Source organism: Pituophis catenifer, unplaced genomic scaffold (genome assembly GCF_029215685.1).
Source record: "Pituophis catenifer annectens isolate HBS135680 unplaced genomic scaffold, rPitCat1.0.hap2 SCAF_10, whole genome shotgun sequence".
NCBI lineage: Eukaryota > Metazoa > Chordata > Lepidosauria > Squamata > Colubridae > Pituophis > Pituophis catenifer.
The window spans coordinates 16327226-16348932 of record NW_027256890.1 but is presented as its reverse complement, the minus strand read 5'-3'; the positions used below and the strand labels follow the sequence as shown (position 1 = coordinate 16348932).

Below are 21707 nucleotides of genomic sequence, written 5' to 3'. Positions count from 1 at the left end.
CCCCCAGTCCGATCCCCTTCCCAGTCGAGTGGCCAGAGTTTGCTCCCTTCCATCCAAAGACCAGTGGCTGCTGGGCAGAGGTGGCAGCATAAGGACCCGGAGAGCTGTGATTTTTCCAACTTCCTTAACAGGAAGGAATTGGCCTCCACCAAGACCCACCCTGCAGAAAAGACCCCCCACCCCCACCCAGGGGCCCTTCAGAGCACTTTTGCACACAGGAGCAGCTTCTCACAGAGAAAACTGCAATCCAGTTATGACATTCCTTAGCCTCACCTCTAAAATATTTTGTTAGGCCATTCATGCAATACAATCGGGGCCTCTCCCAAGCCTGGTGCACATCAGTTACGCAGGCAGGGGACTCGCTTGTCCATCTCCCAGAACGGCACCTCCGTCCTGCCGAAATGACTTTAAATCTTGCCAGGGAGGTTTTGCCACATTCCCCAGCAGGCTCTGCTCTGGAATCACTCATAAAAGCGACACCTGAGCAAGGCTGCTAGAGATGGGTTTGGGCCTTCCGGACCCATCCGCCCTTCTGCCTTTTGAAAAAGGAAACACGTCCCTGAAAGAGGGAGGGAGGGAGGGGGTCTGGTTGGGGGAAGGACCCCAGAGCCACTGTCTCTAGTCGGGGCAAAGTAGGCATGCCAACCCTGCAGCCCAGGGCCACCAGTGGCCACCAGACCTCTCCTGTGGCCCCTGGTGTGCAAGAGCAAATGTTTGAGTCCTTCTTTTTCCCCTTTGGGGGGACTGGGGCAATTTTAAGAGTTTTAACTAAGCTGCTTTCAGAAGCCACGATCCATTTTGAAGGAAGCGGCTGGAGTTTCTATGACACTGATTAAACCTGATCTGCTGCACTCAAGACACACAATGTTGGGTCAGGAGAGGCCCGGATAGATGAACCCAAAGCAGCTCACAACACAGCAGGAAACCTCAGAGAAGCATTTTAATGTCAGCAAAGCTCTGTGGGTGTTAAGTCTAGCCGGCCCCAAAGGCTGATCTTTAACAGGACTCTTTTCCTAGCCATTTGCTGTCCCGATTAACACATGGCATGCTTATGCAATCTACTTTCATATCTGTCCATAAGCTGTCACCAGCCTGCACCGCCAACCTCCTGCAGGAGGAAGCCAAAAGGCTGGCCCCGCAGACGAAGGACCTAACAGGAGTCTTTTAATTAAAAAAAAATTGGGGAAAGAAAGGAAGTGAACAGCACCTGCACTATTCCCAGCATTGAGTCACTGTTTGCTCTGCATCACACAGAAAAGAAGCTGGCTGAGGAACAAGTGAAGCCTTCTCCCGAGGAGACCCCTATGACAGACACTCCAATTCCCAATAGAGCTGAATTTACAAGTTCCTGAACAGATCGGGGTGGAGGGGTGGGAGAAGTGCCCATATTTTGCATAAAATGCTGCTCAGAATCCCAGCACCTAAAGATTTGAAGCCCTTGCTTCCTTCAAGCTGTAAGAGAGGGGGAGCAGCCAGTCCAGCCTTCTCACACCCACAAATGGCTGCATTTGAAGGGGGGGGCACACCTTGTTGCAAGAGGAGCTGCCTGATGTCATTTAGCTTGACGTGATTCTCCTCACAGAATCACAGAATTTTGCACACGCTTGCAGAGTGTGACGCACAACTCCAGATCCTCCTCCCTTCAAGGGTTGCACTTGCTGGCCCTGGATTGTTTCGTGTGCCTGGTGCTGACTCGTTAGAAGGCAGCCGTTCCCATGGAAACAAGCCGACATTATCAACCCAGAATCTGCACCACCGGGCAAGGATGGGAAGAAGAACCAGGGAGACGGGACTCCCCCAAAATGCTTGAAGGCATCACGCTGGGGGAGAAGAGACCTTTTTCCCCAAGAGGGCTTCCTTCTTCAGCAGAAAGCCCAGGCTTTTGTCTTCAAAAGAAGAGAAATTTCAGCCTCTCAGAAGCCCTCCAAGGGGGGGCCACTTACGAGCTCTCCGTCTTCTGTCCTGGGTTTATCAAAGCCAGGCAGACTCACCAGCCTCTCCTCCTCTCCAAGGGAGGCAGGAACCTCATTTGCCTCTCCATCCAAGGCAAACAGACCTCACGGAACACTCAATGGCCCCCAAGACAAAGGACCTCCCAGCACTGAGGTAGAAGAGCCCTTGGGGCTTTTGGGAAACAGCCGGACATGTGCATTATAGTAGCAGAGATGCAGTCCTGTGAGTGTTGGTGCCCTGCTGAAGGACCATAATCGGAAGAGAGGCTGTGGCCGAATTCTAACAGGGTTTACTCCCTGCAGCTTTAGAAGAACTAAAAATGTAAACATTTGTAACCTGGAATCCTGGTAAAATTATTATGAGTTAAATGACGTTTTCATCAATCGCTCAAATCAACTCGCAGCCCCAATCATGTCCAGAATTACGCCAGCTTCGCCAACAGTGCCCCTGAAGCTCGGCAGGCAGCCCACGCAAGGAACGCTGGGCAGCCAATGAGCTGGAGGGGCTGCGCTGGCAATTAATCCCCCTCTGCCAGCCTCAAGCCCACAATTCAAGCGGACGAACGAACGGATGGTATCAATGGCTGCAGACCAACTGCCGGGCCATCAATAACTCCCCAGAAAGGGGATGCCAAGAATAGGCCTTAAGAGCGGGCACAATGTGGCCGGTTCATCATTAATGAATAAAACTAAGGGAAGCTCCTGGCTGGCAGGTCAGTGAATGAAAAGATGCTTAAAAGGAGGCGCCGGAATCAGCGCTGCGGTAAAGCCTGGGCATCACCCGGACCACCGGCTGGGCAAATCTGGCTCAGCAGCGCTGGCCTCTCCAAAACAGGAGAGTTGGCAATCCAGGGAGTTTCTTCGGGGGCCCAACCCCTTCTTTAAAGCCTTTGAAGCCGGGTGTATCAGTGAGGGAACAGTGCCGGGTCATGAACTCTCCTGCCCCTTGACCTCTTCAAAATCTGCCCCCCCTCCAGGGACGCTGCCGTGAAGGCCACCGAGGAGCTCAGCCGGGACCCTTCAGCAAGGCCCCCCAGGCCCGAACCCCGCACCAGCCCTCGCCCACCCCCCGCCTTTGCTGGGGAAGACCCGCCCCGTCCCAGGCAGCGCGCAGGAGAACCGCCTTGGTCGCCGAGCTGCCCTGCCCTCCGCCACGCTGCGCCGGCGCCGAGGAAAGCGGCCAAGGCCAGGCCGGCCGGGTGGCGGAAGGACGGCGGGAGCCGCTCCGGGCCCCCGGCCACCAGGTGGCTCTGCGGACGCTCCGCTTACGCAACGGAGCCCGCGGCGCCCGCCGACTCCCTTCGCGCCAGTCCCGGGAGCCGGTCCGGCCGGGGCTCCGGCGCCCACGTCCCTGGCGGGGCGGAGGGCGGGCGGGCCGCTCAGGTGGGCTTGTCCAGCGCCGGGACTCACCTCCTTCTTGGCGGTGCGCAGGAGGCGCTGCCGGGTCTCGGCCTCGGCGGGCAGCAGCAGCAGCGAGGCGGGCGCCAGCGCGCGCAGGGCGGACGAGCTCCCGGTGGTCGTCCCCGGAGCCCGCCGCCCGGAGCCCGGCGCCGGGGCAGCCGGAGCCGCCGCCATCCTGCTCCTCCGTCCGTCCGTCTGTCCGCCCGCTGCCCTGGCTGGCTGCTCGGCTGTCCGGCCGCGGGGACGCAGCTGGGAGGCCGGGCGAGGCGAGGCAACGCCCCGCCGCCTCCGCCGCTACGCGCACCGGGCTCGGCAGGAGGAGGAGGAGGAGGCCGGCCGGCCGGAGCCCCTCCCTCTTCTTCGTCGCCCGCCCCGCCCCCTGGCCTTGCCCCCTGCGTCCCCGGGACTCGGAGGGGCGGCTGGCAGCGTCTCCGCCTGGGTGCCCATCGGGGGGGGGGCTCCACCTCCTTCCCTCTTCACAACGGCCCTGCGAGGCTGGTTAGGTGAGAGGAAAGCGCCAAGATTGGGTATCGCTATGCCATCCCGGCCCCACACTGGGATATTAAGCCGCGGTTCGTTTAATTGTGGTTTGTGGAATGGGTCAGTTGCTCAGAGGACCGGAAAGGCCCAAATGTTCATTTCAAGATAAATCTGGCCTTGCCTCCCAAGACTGGAGGGGAAGGGGCTCCCAGGCAGTTCTTCTTTTGCTGCAAGGACTGGGCCAAGCAGCTGCCCTCCCACTCGCTTCTCTCCCTGATTCCAGGCAGGCAGAAGGGCCCCAGAGTGAAGGCCAAACTTGACTCTCCAGGTATCTGCAACACCTGAGGACACAGCCGAGCAACACTGGTCTCCTGGGTCAGAACAGGCCAGGCATCTCCCCCCCCAGCTTTCTTGCCCTTTGCCCTTCTCAGCTTGAGTTGCCCACCCCTCCACTCACTCCTCCCAGGCAAATGCACATCAACTTGGCCACACCTGTCAAACCCATCGCTTTGCGTGAAGGAAGCCATCCGGGCTGGCTGGACTGAAAGGGAGCTTAGCTGACCCCGGCCTGGGCCCAGGCTGACCATGGGCCGCCGGGGGCTTCATGCTCAGTGGAATCACGCTCAGCCTAGCAGGGGGAAAGAGGACCTCATCCCCCTCTGCCTGCCCCTCTGACTGACACATTCAGAAATGGGAGCTGTCGAAGCTGAAGGGAGATGTGAACATCCGGTTGACGGGTGGCAGAGGAGAAGGGGAGGCTGCTGCCCAGGCGTGAAAAGGTGCTGTGTGCACGGTAGCAGAGAGCCTTGGGCAACTAAGGAATTGACCCACCTCTCAGTGGGGCCCCTTCTTCCTCTGCCAGTCTAGGGCGGCCAGAGAGTGAGGCCTCCGTGAGCATCTGGCGGAGCAGAGTGAGGGGAAGCTGGTGCCTTGGCCTCCCCTTGGCCATCAGTCTCCAGATGCTTTTCCCCGGCTTCCGAATCCCCAGCAGGGCATGGGGAGGGTCCCCGATTGGAAAGGCAGCTGCCCCTCTAGATGCCCTTGCATGGATGTCAGGGACAACTCATCTAACCCAGGCACCGAAGCCTGCCTGACAAGGTTGTTGTGCAGGAGAAAAGTCAGCAGATGTGAAAGAGCAAATCATCCAGGCCTCCATGGGCGGAATGGCTTCCCTCCAGGAGTTGTGGGTGCTCCATCACTGGAGGCTTTCAAGGAGAGACTGGACGGCCATTTGTCCCAAACGGTACAGGGTCTCCCACTTGAGCAGAGAGTTGGACGAGACCTCCAAGGTCTCTCCCAATTCTGTTATTCTGAGAAGGGAGAAAGTCAACTCTCCTCTCATGTTCCCCTTCTGGCAATTCCTTCATCCCTGCTTGGCCAGGACGGGACCCTGTTCTGGGATGCAGAAGATGCCCAGTTCTGCCCCTGGCAGGGGCTGACCAGGCTCTCCTGGCTCCCACTTCAGAACTACGTCTGGGACCGAGAAAGGTGGAGAAGCACAGCAGCCCTTCTGCTTGGAGGGGCTCAGGCTGTGGGGCTGAAATGGAACTCCCAAGTTGGGCAGGCCCCACAGCTGCCCCAGACCCCTATCCTCACCCAGAAGGAGGAAAGGTCACCCACCTATTTTTCCTTGCAAACCCCAGACAGAGGCTGTGCAGCTGTGGGTGTGGGCAGACTCACGCCCCCCACCCACCTTGTGCCTCTCTTGCTCCTGAAGCCAGACAAGGCCAGGCACGGGTGGGGAGGGGGGCTCCTCCTCTGTCTCCTCCCCCCCTCCCGCCCTTCTCCCTTTGAAGTGAGCAACCCTTCCTAGCGCCTGCTGCACTGACCCTCCTCCTGGGTGTGCCTGCCCTCCGCCAACTTCTTTAGCCCAGACCCTGCTGGGGTGTTGGGGAAGATGTCCACTTCTCCCACTGCCTGCCTTGCCAGGCCGGCTGGCTCCGAGACCCCCCGGGCCATCTCTCTGCTTGACCAGAGGGTCCCCCGGGACACCTGGAGCAAAAAGGTGGATTTCCTTCTGTCCGTGGTAGGATTTGCCGTCGATCTGGGCAACGTCTGGCGCTTTCCCTACATCTGCTACCAGAACGGAGGGGGTAAGGAGGCGGGTTGTGAGTGGGCATGGATTTGGGGCAGAGGTGAACTTTCCACCCAAGCAAGGAGCCCCTTATAGTTCTGGGGGAGGATCCCTCTGCTTCCGTTCCTTCCTAGAGATCACCTTCCTCTCCCCCAGTGCAATTTGGAAGACTGGACTTTAGAATGGGGAAGAAAGACCCAGGAAAACAGGGGGTCCCATTGAAATCCTAAACATAAAAGTGTCCGTGTGGCTTTACTGGAGAAGTTTGCCATTGTAAGAAGGTTCTTCCATTTTCCTGGAGAGTTTCTTGGGTCCAAAATCTCTGTGCAGACTCAGATAACATTTCAATCTCAGGATAATGGTACAAATAGCTGCCATTAAGGCTTTCTCTCTTTTGGGGACGGGGAACTGTCCATGGTATTTATTTTCAGCCTCGCTGAAATGCATGGCACACAGACACACACAAATGTGGGTAGCCAATACGGTTTCTCTTTGGCCCCATTGTAAAAATATTATAAAATCTGAAACATGGCACTGCTTTAATGCAGAACAGCCAAAACATGGTAAAATTGCAAACCATTTTTACCATTACTTGTGGCATTATGGACTTAATTTGTAACACCAGACTTTAGCGATCTGCAAGTTACTGCTTTCTTTTTTCCTCCAATTTTTTTTTACATTTCTGCCCTATTTACCAGCAATTAGGGATGTTTGTGAAGTAAAATATATACAAATGATCACTATAGGGGACTATAAATAAATCAATAAACAAACGTCAATCAAGGGAGAAACAAATGAATGATACTGATTGAATCTCTGTCTCCAAATCGTTAAATGTTTCCTTTAGATTTTTTTAAAAAATCTGGAAACGCATAAGAAAAGTGACCAAATGCCTTTCTTAAATGAGTGAGGGGGGGAAAGTCTGAATTGCAATTTCCAGTTCTCCTCTGGGACTTGCTCTGGGTGCCATTTGGAGCCCATTTTATTCCAGGCAGAGAATAATACCGCATGGCAAGACAGGTGTGTTGTACAGGCAGCCTGGAGATCTGTGTATTTTCAAATGTTTTCCCAGGACACGGGTGGCTATTCACCTAATGGCTGTGTGTCTGTGCTTTTCAGCTTGTCTTATTAATTTAGCTTGCACCAGTTGCCTGTTTTATCTTGGACACATTGGCTGTGCTTTAACAATATATGCCCTGATTGTGCATGTTTCTAGATCACATGAATGCAGAGAAATCGGGGGATAGTTTGGATCTCTTCAACTGTGGGCAAGCAGCTGCTGGAGGGTTTTAAGAAAAGGGGAGGGGGTTGAGAGGAACTGGTGGGGAGCAAACCATGCCCCCCTTGCCACTCCGTTAAAACATACAGGAGGGATTTGTTATGCACATCACCGGGAGAAGGCAGCTTCGTGAAGCCTCTTAATGTGATGATTAATTGAAGCTGGCTTTCCCCAAGAGAAATTGGGGGGGGGGGGGGTTGAGCCTACTGGTCAACTCTTTCTCCAGGAGAGAGAGAGAGAGAGAGAGAAGGAGAACAGCCGAGGACTGTGAACCCTTATCCTCCGTATTCCTTTGCTGTCCCAGGAGCCTTCCTCATCCCCTACGTGCTGATGGCCGTCTTCGGAGGGGTGCCCCTTTTCTACATGGAGCTGGCTCTGGGGCAATTCCATCGGGTCGGAGCCATACCCATCTGGAAGAACATCTGTCCCATCTTTAAAGGTAACTAGCCAGCCAAACAAACAGCAGAAGTTCTCCCAAAGGAGAGAAGGGGGATGGATCCCTCAAGGGAGGCCAGGGCTTCAAGCCTCCCTCTTAGGTGAGAGGCCGTTTAAATGCTTTTCTGGGACAGGATAGGGAAGAGGTGCAGCCTCTGGGCTTCAGCTTCCACCAGGCACCTGGGGAATGAGGGTCTGGAGCCGCCTCTGCCTGCCCGTCTTCTCCTCCTGCAGGCATTGGCTTCGCCATCTGCGTTATCAACCTGTACGTGGCCTTCTACTACAACACCATCATTGCTTGGGCCCTCTTCTACTTCTGCTCCTCCTTTGCCCGTACCCTGCCCTGGGCCAGCTGCAGCAACCCCTGGAACACCCCCAGCTGCCTCAGCTACTTCGAGGCTGGCAACGTGTCCTGGACCAACCTCTCCAAGTCCCCCGCTGAGGAGTTTTACATGTAAGTGGGGGTGGGGCTCAGAAGCCCTGATGGGGGCCAATTGTCTTTGGGAGCAGAGCCAGGGCTGGTTCATTAGATGGCACTGCTGGCATGGCATGAGCCAAGACAGAGGGCATGCGGCCTCGGAGTCTCGGCATCTGGATGGAATTATCCACATGGGCAAATTCTGATGGCATTCCTCCTGGGAACCTCGGCCAGCAATGGCGCGTCCTTCCCTCTCTGACCGAGAGCTTCTCTTTGCCACAGGAGGCACGTCCTGCAGGTGCAGAATTCACACGGACTGTCTGATGTGGGCGAGATCCGTTGGCAGCTGCTGCTCTGCCTCTTCCTGATCTTCACCACTGTCTACTTCAGCCTCTGGAAAGGGGTCAAGACCTCAGGGAAGGTACAGGCTGCGTGGGGGTCTCCGCCTCTCTCCTGCAGCAAGGAGCCCCATTGCAGTATCTGTGGGGCCCTGATGCCTCCTCCTCCAGGAGACCCTGAGGGCCAGACCCCATGCCCACACCCCTCCTTTGGCCACAGAAGTGGGCACGGGGCACCAGCCCTTCAGGTGTTTTGCAGGAAGAAGGGCAGGAGGGGAAGCAATGCCTGTCCTGGGATGGGGGGAGGGAGGAGCTCGGCCCAAATGCTGCAGCCCCTCACAGCCTGGTTCTCCCTCAGGTGGTTTGGGTGACAGCCACCCTGCCCTACATCGTCCTGCTCATCCTGCTGATCCGTGGGGCAACCCTCCCGGGGGCCTGGAGGGGGATTGTCTTCTACCTACAACCGGACTGGCAGAAGCTGAGGAGCATGCCCGTACGTTTCTGCACGTAGCTTTTTGTAATTGCCAAGTTCTTCCTCCCAGGCTGAAATTCAACAGGAGCTGTGCTAGAGAAGGTAGCAAAAGGACCCGGGATCTGGAGGCAGAGAGGGGGCTCGCTCTTTCCCCTATGTTTCCATCCACGAAAGGTTTCCATCCAGCCATCGTGCAGGACAGAAACACCGAGCACCCCAAATTTCAGGGCAAACAGAGTTGTGGCTTTTCCCAGCAGGAGATCATGGAAAAAAATCACTTCTGTTGCGTTGGGAAGCTGACCCAGAGCAGTGGGGACCCCCTGTGACTTTGGCTGGCCCGGCAGTGGCCCTTCTCCAATTCCAGCACAATCCTGACTTTTCTATGGGGATCAGAAGGAAGCCAAGCCTTCATTCTCCCTTCAATACTGCTGAGATCTACTTGATCCCAGATTCCCTGCCCTTCATGAGCTTTCACTGTTTTAGGTGCCACCCCGCAGAGAGGAAAGAGCTGGCCGGGGCCCTCTGTGTAAAGGGCTGCTCTTTTAACGGGCCACTTGCTCGGGCTCTGTCCCGTGACTCCCCCTCTCCACTCTTCCCTCTCCTGCAGATCCACAAGAAAGAGGCCCCCATCTGGCAACTCCCCTCCCCACAGAGAAGATCAGAAGGCCAGTTGGGGAGGGGGAGCGTTCTTTCCCTTGCTTTTCTTTGGCTCCCTTAGAAATGCAAATCAGGAATTGAATCACACATGTCATTTGCTGTCTGGGGGGAATTGATTCGGGTGCCCTGCTTTCCTACCAAATTGACAATGGACTTCCTGCCCATAATTACCTCTCCTAATGCATTGATAAATTTTCATGAAGGCGAAGGGGGGGAGGCGGGCAGAACCTGCAAGGGGCTCCCTTGCCGTCCTTCTTCGGCCTAGCACACCAAGGGCAGCACCTGCCTTGCAGGAATCCATGCCAGCAGGAATAGGGCCTTTGGCTGCCAAGAGTGACCGTATGGCTCCTCAGCTGTCACCACTGTGCCTTCCTCTGCTCAGGTGTGGGTGGACGCAGCTGCCCAGGTCTTCTTCTCTCTGGGGCCGGGATTCGGGGTCCTCCTTGCCTTGGCCAGTTACAACCCGTTCAACAACAACTGTTACCGGTGAGGGTTCGAGGCCGATCAGCTTCCATTTCTCCTCTTAATTGCCCTGTTGGGTGGCTGCACATCTGGATGCCTGATCTGGTTGGGGGTCAGCCTAACCAGGCTTTCCAGTGTGCCAGGGCACCGCTTCACCCCTGTGCCAGGTAGGAGCCCCCCGTTGCTGGGTTGGAAGCAAAGGGCCTTGTGCGGCTGCCAAAGAGAGCAGCAAGCAGATCCCAAGGGGAGCAACCAAGTGGATCCTGGCTATCAGCCTGCTGCCTTTTTTCTCTCGGAGGCTGGCACAATATTCTTCTTCTGGCACATCTGTCGGGTTCATGGCTCTGTTGCTCCTTTCCAGAGACGCCATCGTGACCAGCCTGGTCAACTGCTTCACCAGTTTCCTCTCGGGATTTGTCATTTTCACTGTCCTGGGCTATATGGCCGAAATGCGGCACATGGATGTTGCGGACGTAGCAAAGGACAAAGGTGTGTGGTCACCTCTTGTGGGCTTCAGCCTCTCCCCCCTACGGGGCCACAGGAGGCTACAACAGCTTCCTCCACTGGGGAGGACCAAGAGGTGCTGGAGTCCCTGGGCTGAGCAGGCAGCACTTCCCCCCCCCCCCTCTCTCTCTCACACACACAGTGAGCCCCCTTTCCCTAATGCTGTTGCTCTAAGAGGCTTGCCAGAGATTAACTAAACCAGACTTCACTGAATTAACTCTGGGTTCAAGGAACAGGACACCCTCGACTGCAAGGGTGCTGGCTCCCTGCTTTGGAGAAAGCCAACCATGTAACTCCATCATGTTACTGCCAGAGGTTCTGCTTGGCCCCCACCTACCCAAGAGTTACTTTGGGGGTGATGGAAGGCCACGGAGAGCTCTCGAGTGCCATGCTCTGGCTCAGCCTCCCTCTGGCCCATCGGCCACGTGCAGAATTAAGGCTGCTTCTGGTGCCATCCCAAGGGTCTCTTCCAGGGCCCAGCCTCCTCTTCATTACTTACCCGGAAGCCCTTGCCAACATGACCGGATCTTCCTTCTTCGCCATCCTCTTCTTCCTCATGATGGTCACGCTGGGATTGGACAGCACGGTAAGGCCAGTTTCATTTTGCATTGGGAGGACGGGAGACCCTCTCGGCTGCTGCCCTGCAAGTGGGTCAGGCTCCACGTTACGTGCTGTGTGAAAGCTGCTTCCTTATGTACCTTACTTTGGTCTTTGGTCTTAAAAAAGAAGAGAGGACACAGGTGGAAATATTTCCAAGGCAGAGACTGTGGGAAAAACCTCCCAATTTGTTTTCCAAGTGATCTGCTGTGAGAGTTTAAGCCTGTCCATAAGCTTTCCCAAGGGCAGAATGGCTCTGAAGTGGACGGAGCAGCCCCTCCCCAACAGCCCCCAGGGCTCAGCCTCTGCCTCAGACTGGGTTCTCCTGGGGGGTGTTTGCAGTTTGGGGGCCTGGAAGCCGTGATCACTGCCCTGATGGACGAGTATCCCCAAGTGCTGGGCGAGCACCGTCAGCTGTTCGTGCTGGGACTCATCACCCTCTGCTTCCTGGGCTCCCTGGCCACGCTGACCAATGTGAGTTATGGGGACAGCGGGCATTCCTTGACCCCTTGATCTCAGGGCCAGGCAGCACCTCTCTGGCTAATGCAGAAGAAAGGCCAGCTGGGATATTGGAGGCAGGCAGAGGATGGCTAACAACTCTTTACTTGTCTGTATTTGCAAGGAAGAGACCGTCTTGTTGAATATTTGCCCCGCAAGGTAGAGAGTTTATTTTGCTCCTGTAATGGGGGGAGGACCAAAGCAAGCTGGAAGCCCCCAAGTGAGCTAATTGTGGGACTTCTTCCTACTGGAACCCACCCCAAAAGGCCACCCCCTGCAGTGTGGTATCGTCCACCTTCAAGGGCTGCTCCCAACCCAGCTCTTCTGGGGGCTTGCAGCCTATCAGAGCCTCCCCCCCACCCCCAGGTTCACAGCAAGCTCTTTCCTGGTGTTCCAATCCAGGGAGGCCCCTACATTGTGAAACTCCTGGAAGAGTTTGGGGCTGGTTGCTCCATCTTAGCTGTGGTTTTCCTGGAAGCCATTGCCGTCTCCTGGTTCTACGGTGAGGAAGAAAGAGGCTTTGTGGCCCCTTGGTGGGGGGGAGCGGAGGGGAAGAGAGCCTCTGTAAGACTTTCGTTGCCGCCTTCTGAGGCCAGCTTGATGCAGCTTGGTAGAGTGACCGTCCCTTTATGGGTCTCCTTCAGGGAATTTCCCCCCATCATCTCTGAAAATCTTCCTGCGCCCTTCTGACTTTGGAATCAGTATCCCCTTTTGCTCTGAGTATTTCTCCCCCGGACCGTCCAGGGAGAGGGCCCAACTCCTCAAAGGTCCCTCAGGGAGACTGAAACGTTTGGGCTTTGAGTGGTGAATGGCTTGGACTTCCTTCCTAGGAATGCAGCAGTTCTGCAGCGACGTGAAGGCCATGCTGGGCTTTGGGCCAGGGCTGTACTGGCAAGTGTGCTGGAGAGTGGTCAGTCCGGCCACCTTAGCGGTGCGTAACGGATCCTTCCCCCATCACTGTTTCTTTTGTCACCGATTGAGGTTGAAATGGACACAACGGGGGCATTCGCTATCCCCCCCCAAAGCTTTTGAGTGAACATCCCCAAAAATGGGGGATACTGCCGAGGAAGATGGGGATGAGTGGGGGAGCAGGAGGAAAGGAAGGCCTGCTTATGGATAAGCCATAAATTAGGAAGAAAAACGTGACCCTAAAGGAGTATTCTGTTAAGAAGGTCTTCTGAGCTTGCCCTGCCAGGCTCTAGAGAGCTCCGATTCCTATCTTGCCCCTTTTCAACAACACCAGTGTTCAGAGGACCCATATTTGTGGGTCACAGCCCTCTTGGGGAGCCAACTGGGGCATTTCCAGGAGAAAGGGGTACAGATGCTCCAGTTCGTAAATGGAGACATTAAATTTGCTGTGCTTGTCAAATGTATCCTTAGCCCTCTCCAGGGCAACAGCCCTTCGGTTACTGTCCGGTACAAGTGTCCCCTTGGGGTGGAAGGGAAGAATTTTATGGTGGGGTGGGGGGCTTGTAAAGCAGAGAAGATGGGGAGGGGGCAGTGGGGCGGCTGGGCATTCTGCTGGACCTGACTTCATCCTTTTCCTTGGTTCCTGCCCAGTTCATTCTCATCAGCTCCCTCCTGGACCAGCCCCCCCTCGTGCTCTTTGACTACGAGTATCCTGTGTGGAGCATCAGGCTGGGACACCTGATTGGGGTCTCCTCCTTCCTCTGCATTCCCATCTACATGGTCTACAAGCTGGTCTGGACCCCCGGATCTCTGAAGCAGGTCAGGGAAATGGGATCCTAACAACTTCATCAGGCAAGGGAAGGGGGGATGTTTTCCCAGTCAATTCTCTAACACTCGCCCCCACCTCTCTCTCTCCTTGCCCCCTTCCAGCGCCTTGCCCTGTGTCTTCGGCCAGAGAAGATTGCCCGGGAGCTGACCCTCGAGATGGTGGACGTGCCAGCCCCCCTTTAATTCTTGGAGAGCTACCCCCAAAACACAGGCTGTTCTTTGCTGCGCACTCCAAAAGAACACCTGGTTCCAGGCAACCTCCAAGCACAGCTGTATGGGCTGACCCCTCCCAAGTCAACTCTCCAGCACCCCCTTTTCCTGGAATTGCTGGCTCCCTCCCCCACCCCTCCTCCAGGTTTCTCCTGCACAGCAGGGCTTTTGATCCTGGGTGCGGAGGCTCCGAAGGCCTCAGCCTTCCGACTGTTGTGGGGAGGGGGACCAATTCGCTCGCGGCCTCTGCTTCCCAGAAGGGCTCCGAGACCAGCCAGCGAGCCGTCCCGACTCCTGCTTCTCGCCCGGCGCCCCAAAACGAGCGGCGAGGAAACCGTGTCTTTGCTGGGTTGGGTCACCCTGCTCGCTTCTCACCCCTCCCCCCGCCGTTTCCCCCACGGAAGCCCGGGATGAGCCCCAATAAAAATGCCGTCCGCCTAATAATGCATCACGCTAAGGACTCACGAAGTCCTCCCCCCCCAAGGCTGCGGCCACGAGGCTCGGCTGCACGGCGTCGGCCGGCCGCTTGTGGGGGGGGGACGGGGACCTCGTGGCAGCCCCGCCCATTCCGTGCGGGGGAGGGCGCTCTGCACATGTTCAGAGGCCCTTGGACCCGGGATTGCGAGCGCCTCTCTTGGCCCTGCGCTGTCGCGAGGATGCCGCGGAGCCGCCGGGGATCCGCCTTGCTGGCGCTGCTGCTGCTGCTGCCGCTCGCGGTGGCGCTGGGCGAGGCCGGGGAAGCGGCGGCGAGCGGGCAGCAGCGTCCCTTCGCCGTCCTCCGGAGACAGAACCTGGGTAAGGCGGGCTGGGTGGGACGGCCGGTCCCGGGGTTGCCGGAGCTCCCCTCGCTCCTTCCCTGCCCGGCGGCTCTCCCCTCGCCCTGCTCCTCCGCGGCCTCGGCTGCCCGTGGGGGTCTCGGGAGCTTCCCCGTTCGGGCCGCGCCTATTGCCGGCGCCTGCCCTGCCCGCTGACCCGGCCCCCTTTTCTCCCGGCAGCTCTGCTGGGCAGCGTCTTCGGCCTCCTGGTGCTCGCCGCCGTCCTGCTGGCCGTCTGCGTCTATCGGCCGCTTCGCCGCAGGTAGCTGGGAGTGCGACCGCCGCCTGCTCTGTCCGCCCCGACCCCGGCTTTCTCTCGACCTGACCTGCCGCTGCCGCGCTCCTCCCGGTGGGCTGGACGAGATGCCCCCCCCCCCCCCGCCGCCGACTTGGCCGGCTGAACCTCCTTAACCGAACTAAGGACTACCCCGCATGCAGGTCTTGGTCCTGCGCCGCCAGCTGCTCTTGGTCAGATGCACAATGGACCGCCGAGGGTTGCCGCTCGACCCTGATGGACGCCTGAGGCCGGGAAGAGCCCCGTTCTCGGCCAGAGCCCACAATCTGGACAGAGGAGCATTTTATGGGCTGCCACAGAAAGTCATCCTCTCTTCAGCTGTCCAATTGCCAAGCGCCCCCCCCCCCTTTTCCCAGGAGCCTAATGGGGATCTCTCACTGGAGGGGAGTCTAGCAGGCAGAAGATGCACAGGGAAAGCAGCACCCAAAGGCACGCCCTCTAATTTGCCCATGTGACTGCTGGCATTTCTTACGTGATTCTATGCTTCTTGTTTTCAAGCCATAAAGGGTTTTTCCTGATGTGTTTCAGCTGCTTTGGGGTAGGTAATAAAATAACGGTCAGTGTGATTTTGCTTAGCTGATCTCCATCTTATCTTGGGGTGATTCCTGTGGGAACCTGGCCATATCTCAGCCAGCAGGACCACCAAAACAATGTGAGAGTGCATAATTTTTGCTCTCGGGAACAAATTACGCCATCCTAAAATTGCAGCTTGACCAAATCCGTTCCAATCTTCTTTGCAGTTTCCCTTTACTTAGAGAACTGCAGAGGCTCTTTTGAATCAGCCTCCTTTCAACACTTCCCAAAGAGAACTTCTTTAGCCTAAAGAGCGCCCCGCTCACCTCTTTTTCAGGCAAGGAACTCGGCCAGGACAGGAGTTGACCCCACTTTATTTAAAAACACAAACCCCCCAGATTTGCTAGGAGGGGCACGAGAGGGAGTGGCTTGGGAAGGCTACAGAGACACGAAGAAGCAGCCGGAGGAGTCCGAAGGAAAAGGCAAAGCACTCTGGTGTAGGCAGGCGGTGGGCGAGGCACGCGGGCCATAAGACACCTGGCGGCGGCTGAAATCTTTGGTAGGAGAGGAGCTGACTCCGAGGAAGCCCCTCCCTCGGCTCAGGTTGTTACCCACCGCCGCCCCCTCTTTGAGGCTGGAGAGAGTCCGCCACCCCCTTCAGAACAGGCTTTGGCAAAGGAAGCCGGGGTGTCCCCTTCGGCACAACCGCCGAGCGCAGAGGAAGACGGCAGATCTTTGGGCTCAAAGCTTTGGCGAGTGAGCGATAGAGCCCCCTCCCTCCCTGACGAAGAGGGCCTGGCCTGGCCTCCCCATCCAGCGCCCAGGCCGAGATCTGGCGCTTGCCTCCTGCAGGCGTCATCCCACTACTTTTCCAGCAGGGAGCGCTGGAGAGCCTCCTTCAGCTCCTCCTCCTCTTCCTCCTGCCTCCGCTGCTCCTGTTCTTGCTGCTCCTGAAGGGAGAGCGCCATGGCCAGCTGCAACTCCTGGTCGAAGGTGGAAGACCCTCGCAGGGGTGGGTTGTTCCCACCACTTGCCAGGAGGCTCTCCTGCAGGGCCCTGTGCGGGAGAGAGAAGCGCTTTCTGACCAGCGGGATAGGATGCCCCAGGGGTCTGCCAGAGCAGGGGGCTCCAAACCTGGCAACTTTTAAGACTTGGGGGAGGGTCTCCTGGCAGAGGATGAAAACAATGGACAGACCAGGCAGCTGCCAAGAGGCACTAACAGCAGGGGGAAGAGGGCAAGCTAGAGCCAGGAGGGCTTGTTCTGCTAGGAGACGAGCCTTGCCACTACTCCTGCCCACCAGTCTGCGGTGCCTTCGCTGGCCTAGGTGCACCCCTGGGGAACCGTGAGGAAGAACCCCAGGTTGCTGACATCCTTCTCGGCCTTACCTTTGATAGTGGAGGTGGAGGTCCTGGGAGTAGGAGACGTCCCCATTTAAGGGTGGCCCCAAAGGCTCCTGGAAAGATACAGAGGTGACAGGGAGCTCCTCCTCTCACTCTCCCTGCAGCTTCAAATGCGGAGGGTGCTTTGATCCCCTGCGGGTCGCCTTCAGAGCAGCTAAGTACAATCCCTAAACGTGCCTGCGGTCTTTGCTTTGAATGTAAAGCCCAACGCGGGTGCCTCGGTCCCATGGCAAGACCAAAGGGCAGCCTGGTGGGCCACACCCTTGACCCCGCGGAGGACAGGGACCAAAACTCACCTGGTTGTGGCCAGACTCCATCAGGCTCTGCTGGATGGCAAACTGCATGATTTCATTGTCTTCGTCCTGCACATGCAAGTTCCGGCCATCGTCTTGGACCCGGTAGGATTTGGGGATCTCGAAGACAGAGGGGTCCACCACAAAGGGGGAGGCCGGAGCAGCTGGAGGGAGGAGGGGTCTGATCAGGACAACTGCCAACACGTTTGGGAATCCGAACGGGCTGTAGCTGTCATCGCCCTCCTTGCCCGAAAGCTACAGACCGCTCTCCCAGCCCAGCCCAGCCCAGCCCAGCCCAGCCCAGCCCAGCCCCCAGAGCGACTCCCTCACCAGCGGTCCCCTGGAGGCCTTCGGGGCCCTGGGTTGAAGCCTCTTCCAGGGTGCTGCAGCTGTTTACGCATCCAAAGGTAATCCTAGCGTTCAGGATGTGGAACAAGGGGATTTCTGTGGGGAGGAGAAATGAAGAACTGAGGAGCGGGGCCCCCAGGCATCTTGGCCACCGTGTTGGCTTTGTGATGCATTCCGGATCAGAAGCTCAGCAGAGCCAGAAGGCCATACCGATTTTAACCGGAAACCCAGGAGGGAAGTCCAAGGTGATGAAGTCCTTCAGCCGAGCAAAGTGGGCACTGGTCCTGGCCATCAGGTCCACAATGGGGGAGACCTGCTCCACAAGGGAGAGCGGGAACTCTTCGGACATCCACAGGTTGGCTTTAAATCTGGGCAAGGAAGGCAGGATAGTGGCATGGGTGGGGGCACAATCCTCGGGGCGCCTTTGTTCCCTTGGGACCTATTTCTAAGGGCCTCCCCCACCCCAAGCCAGAGATGCTGTGGGAGATTTTTGAAAGGAGAGCTGCTCGCTTGCAAATATGGAAAGAGAAACAGGAGCCACCCCACCCCCCCTTTCAAGATGCTCCCAATTGATGAGTGGGTGATGCCTCTTCCTGGGGGAGCAAAGCGGGGGGGGGGGGGGGGCTATGCAGGTTAGGGGGCAAACCACAAAGAGAACCAATGGTTTTACTTCTGAGTCCGAATAGTCACTTCTTTGGGCCTGCCAATATCTCTGTCCTTCAAGTCAAACTGGGGTTCGAAGTATTCCTCCGGCGTGAGAGCTGTTGGGTTGTTGGTCGAGGCAAATTCTGTCGTCAGGTCCTGGGGAAAGGGCGACGTGAGTGTCCTCAGGGGCGGCTCCCTCCCCGGAAGGCCCAACCCGGCCTCTGGCTGAGAGCAATGGCAGGGCTCGGAGGGCAGATCCAGAAGGCTCACCTGCTGGGCTCCGTATTCGTGCTCAATGGTGCCCAAGAAGGACTCCAGGGGGTTTCGGTCAGCTAGGAGAAAGGGAGAGGGGCCAGTAAGCTCCAAGCTGCTCCCCTCCCCCCAAGACCCCCTCAGTTACTCTCAGCAAGGCAGCCACCTTTGTATCTTCTCTTCTCCTCCTCAGTCAAGTGCTCCGTCCGGATTCTGGTCACCACGTTCACGTTGTTGGCCGTGAAGACCTGGAGAAAGGAGCAAGAATTAGGGAAGCCGGACAGCCTGCTGGCAGTCCTCCCTGGAGGAGAGGAACAAAAGAAGACCATGAGGTGAGCAGCCGGCCGGGGAAAGGAGACACCGGTGCATGACTCGAGGTGGCTTCTCACCTTGGCTTCATAGTCATTCACCACTTCGCTCCTCTCTGTTTTCCAGACCCAGAAGCCAGAGGTATCTCTGCAAGGCAAACATCCGTTTCCAGGCCTCTGAGCTTCTGGACAGAAACGACTCAATACTCCCCAAGCTCCCTTATCCCTTGCAGGGAGAAAGGCGGGCACCTCTTGGGGGCTGGGGCTGGTCCCCCCCGCCAATCCAGGGTCACGGTACAGGAGAATAACAGGAGGCGGAGCAAGGGCTCCTGCCTCTCCTACCTTTCAAAGGCGATGTTCCTGGTGTCCAGGGAGGTGCTGAGGATGGGAGAGGTCAGCCGTCGCTCCACCTCCTTGTTCTTTGGGACCATGGAGTCCAGGGTCAGCCGCTTGATCTGCTGCGTGATCTCAAAGCGTTCGGCCGCCACCACTTTGTCATCGTGGTTAACCTCAATCAGCTCAGCCCAGTGCCCGGTATCTGGAAAGCCAAGTGGGAAGGGCTGGTAAAGGGGGTTAGGGTCCCTTCCCCCCTCCCCCCATGGAGCTCTGGCACTGCTCACCTTCCCCTCTGAAAATCAGGCTGCGCCTCCCTCGCTCCCAGCTCATGTTTTCAAAGCCCAGCAAGGTGATATCCACGCGCAGCTTTGCGCCACTCTTCCAGATGCGGCAGACGTCACTGGGGCACACTCGGGACACCAGCGGGACTGCGGGGAGATGCAGGGAGGGCAGAAGAGCTAAAAGATGCCCGTGGGTCACAGGAATCAACACAATTCACAAAAGGAATACCGGTTTCCCAGGCTGAGAGGGATAGCATGAACGCGGGTCCAAGAGGATGAGTAAACCTCAAAAAGCGGCAACTTGATTCAGACTTACCCCAGCTGGTGAATTCCCACTTCATTTCCACATAAAAATCGGGAGTCTATGGGGGGAAATGAGAGAAGAATGAAAGGGGAATGAGGAGGAAGAAGCATGATTCAGCTTCCAGTGAGCCCTACAATTTGAGCCTGTGACATTAAGAGACAAGAACTCCGTACCTCACATTTATAGAACCTTAGAGAAGGGAAACATTGTTCAGCTGATGGTGCAAATCTAAACACATGTACTCAGAAATAGCACAATGGCGGACTCTTGGCTAGGTGAAAGCCTTACGGGCTTTCAGGGGGAAAAAAGGGCAATCCGTGTTTAGGCCGCTTTAGAACATGGAGGCTACCGGAAGGCCCAAAGGGTTTTCACCCAGATTGTTTATTCTTTCCTGCTCCTCCATCTACCTCACTGATCTTCTGAAGCAATTCGGGGACACCTCCAAGGGTTGTGGACGTCTGCTGGTAGTCACGGTGTTGAAGGACCATGTGGACTATTTCCGGATCGCCGGTGCTGATGGCCTCGTGCAAGACTGGCAGAAAGAAAAACCGAGCTAAGTCTGCAGGGGAGACAATCTATAGGAGATCAGCTTTAGGCCCTACGGAGATGCAGCATTTAGCTCTGGTCTTCAACACCTCCATTTCCCCGCCACCTGCTCCGATTCCTCCTCGGGGGGGGGGCCAGGGGGCTCACCTGTCCATCCCTGGGCGTTCTCCTTCGTGACATCCGCCTTGTGCCGCAACAGGACGCGGACAGATTCCACGTAGCCCAAGGAGACGGCCAGGTGCAACAGGCTTCGCCCGCGGGGATCCCGCTGCTCAACATCCTGGGAAAAGAAGAGGGAGGAGAGTTCTTCTGAGGACCCCCAGAGCCCCCCAGGGACACTGACAGGATTGTGACCCTTTGGCAGACACACCATGGAACCTACGGAAGCAGCTCCAGCCCTGCGACAGCGGCGTTGCTTCGCTCCGACACACAGACAGGCAAGCTCAGAAATGAGGCAGCGTCCCGGGAGACCCCTCCTCGCTTTCCTTCCCTCCGCCAAGAGAAGCCCCTTCTCCCCCCGGGGGGGGGGCTGCCGAGTGGGGTGGGCTACTCTTCCTAACCAGACTGGGGAGAATTTGGGGAGGGGGAAAAGGAGAAGCCACTTTTCAGAGGGGGGGGACCTGCTGATGGGAGGGGGGGTCTCCTCTTCCTCCTGATCCTAGCCAGGCCTGGGGGGATTTGGGGAGGGGGAAAGGCGGCTCCTCCCCAGCCGGACCTTCCGCCTCCGGACCCAGCAGGTGCCAACCAAGGGGGAGCCTGCTGGGGAGGGGGCGGCCAGGGCCGGAGCGGGGGAGGGTCTCGCTCGCCCCCCCGGCCGCCTCTCCTGGCCGACCCTGGGGGGGGGCGCTGGGCGGGGCTGATGGGTGTGGTCGGATGGGATGCGCACAGAGACAATGAGCGTCCGGACGGCACGGATGCGAGCGCGGCCGGCATGCGAGGCCCGCGCCCCTTACCTCCGCCTCCGGCCACGCGGGGGGCGAGCTGAAAGAGAAGAGCACCTGCGGCTGAGCCCCGGCGCCCGCGGCAGTCTACCTGAGCGCCGCCCCCGCCTCCCCCCGCGCTACCTGGCCCTGCAGGGCGGCCTCCAGCTGCCGGAAGTCGTTCCGCCAGACCAGCCGGTGCAGCGGGAACCGGGCGGCGGCGCTCATGCTGCGGCCCCGACTCCTACGCCGCCCGGCCCGCCATGGCCCGGCCGGCTGAGCACCGACCCGCCTGCTGCCCTCCGCCCGGCCACGCCGCCGCCGCCGCCGCCCTCGCCCTCTCCGCCGCCGCCGCCGCCGCTGCCGGGCCCGGAAGGAGACAGCTCCGCCCTGCGGCGCCGCGGCTCGGCGCTGACCGTGACGCCCGGCGGGCCATCTTGGGTCAGGGCAGCGGCCGCCCCGCTCCGTGCGCGGCCGCCATGTCGATCAAGGGCGCCGTCGGCCCCCGCGCCCCCCGCGGGCCAATCGGGAGAGGCCGCCGTGGCTCCGCCCACTCGCGGCCATGTTGAGCGAGGGCAGCCCTCAGAAGCGGGTCCTGAGGAGATCTGGCGAAGGGGCGTTTCTTTGTGGGAAAAGGGAGCGCGGCGCCTTCTGGTTTTAAGGGGGAGTTGAGGATTAAAGTGCGGCCAATTTCTCCCACCGCTCTTTCCGGCGGCTTTTGTCGCTTCCGTTCTAAAGGGGCGCAGGGAGACGCGGAAAGCGGCGTTCTGCCCGTCCTAGAGATGGCCGCTCCTGCCTCCCTTCGCCCGGCGTCGGCATGGCGTCCGCAGCGTCCCGCCCCTCCCCCCGCGCGACGTACGGAAGCGTCTTGGCGAATGGCGCCGCAGCGAGGGGCGCCGGCGGCGTGCGCGTGCGCGGCCAGGCTGCTCGGTGACT

General features: G+C 58.2%; 3 protein-coding genes across 3 annotated transcripts; 2 read left to right on the top strand and 1 right to left on the bottom strand.

The window, feature by feature from the left end:
- Window positions 1-5817: 5817 nt before the first annotated feature.
- Window positions 5818-13487, top strand: SLC6A4 (solute carrier family 6 member 4). Its single transcript, XM_070951403.1, has 13 exons — window positions 5818-5926; window positions 7491-7625; window positions 7856-8075; window positions 8322-8460; window positions 8736-8870; window positions 9889-9992; window positions 10330-10457; window positions 10946-11058; window positions 11412-11543; window positions 11970-12069; window positions 12398-12498; window positions 13128-13295; window positions 13407-13487. The coding sequence occupies exons 2-13, from the start codon at window positions 7517-7519 to the stop codon at window positions 13485-13487; spliced, it is 1530 nt and encodes a 509-aa protein (XP_070807504.1). The 5' UTR covers window positions 5818-5926; window positions 7491-7516.
- A 683-nt stretch (window positions 13488-14170) lies between these two features.
- CUNH12orf76 (chromosome unknown C12orf76 homolog) lies at window positions 14171-14595 on the top strand. Its single transcript, XM_070951122.1, has 2 exons — window positions 14171-14309; window positions 14510-14595. The coding sequence occupies exons 1-2, from the start codon at window positions 14171-14173 to the stop codon at window positions 14593-14595; spliced, it is 225 nt and encodes a 74-aa protein (XP_070807223.1).
- An 899-nt stretch (window positions 14596-15494) lies between these two features.
- On the bottom strand, window positions 15495-21590 carry ANKRD13A (ankyrin repeat domain 13A). Its single transcript, XM_070951387.1, is given in 17 exon segments — window positions 15495-16193; window positions 16524-16591; window positions 16835-16995; window positions 17162-17275; window positions 17390-17547; window positions 17850-17980; window positions 18095-18156; window positions 18243-18324; window positions 18466-18532; window positions 18727-18922; window positions 19005-19148; window positions 19318-19363; window positions 19713-19837; window positions 19999-20131; window positions 20916-21437; window positions 21440-21536; window positions 21538-21590. Coding segments are annotated over 17 exon segments (2352 nt in total). The 3' UTR covers window positions 15495-16000.
- Window positions 21591-21707: the final 117 nt, after the last annotated feature.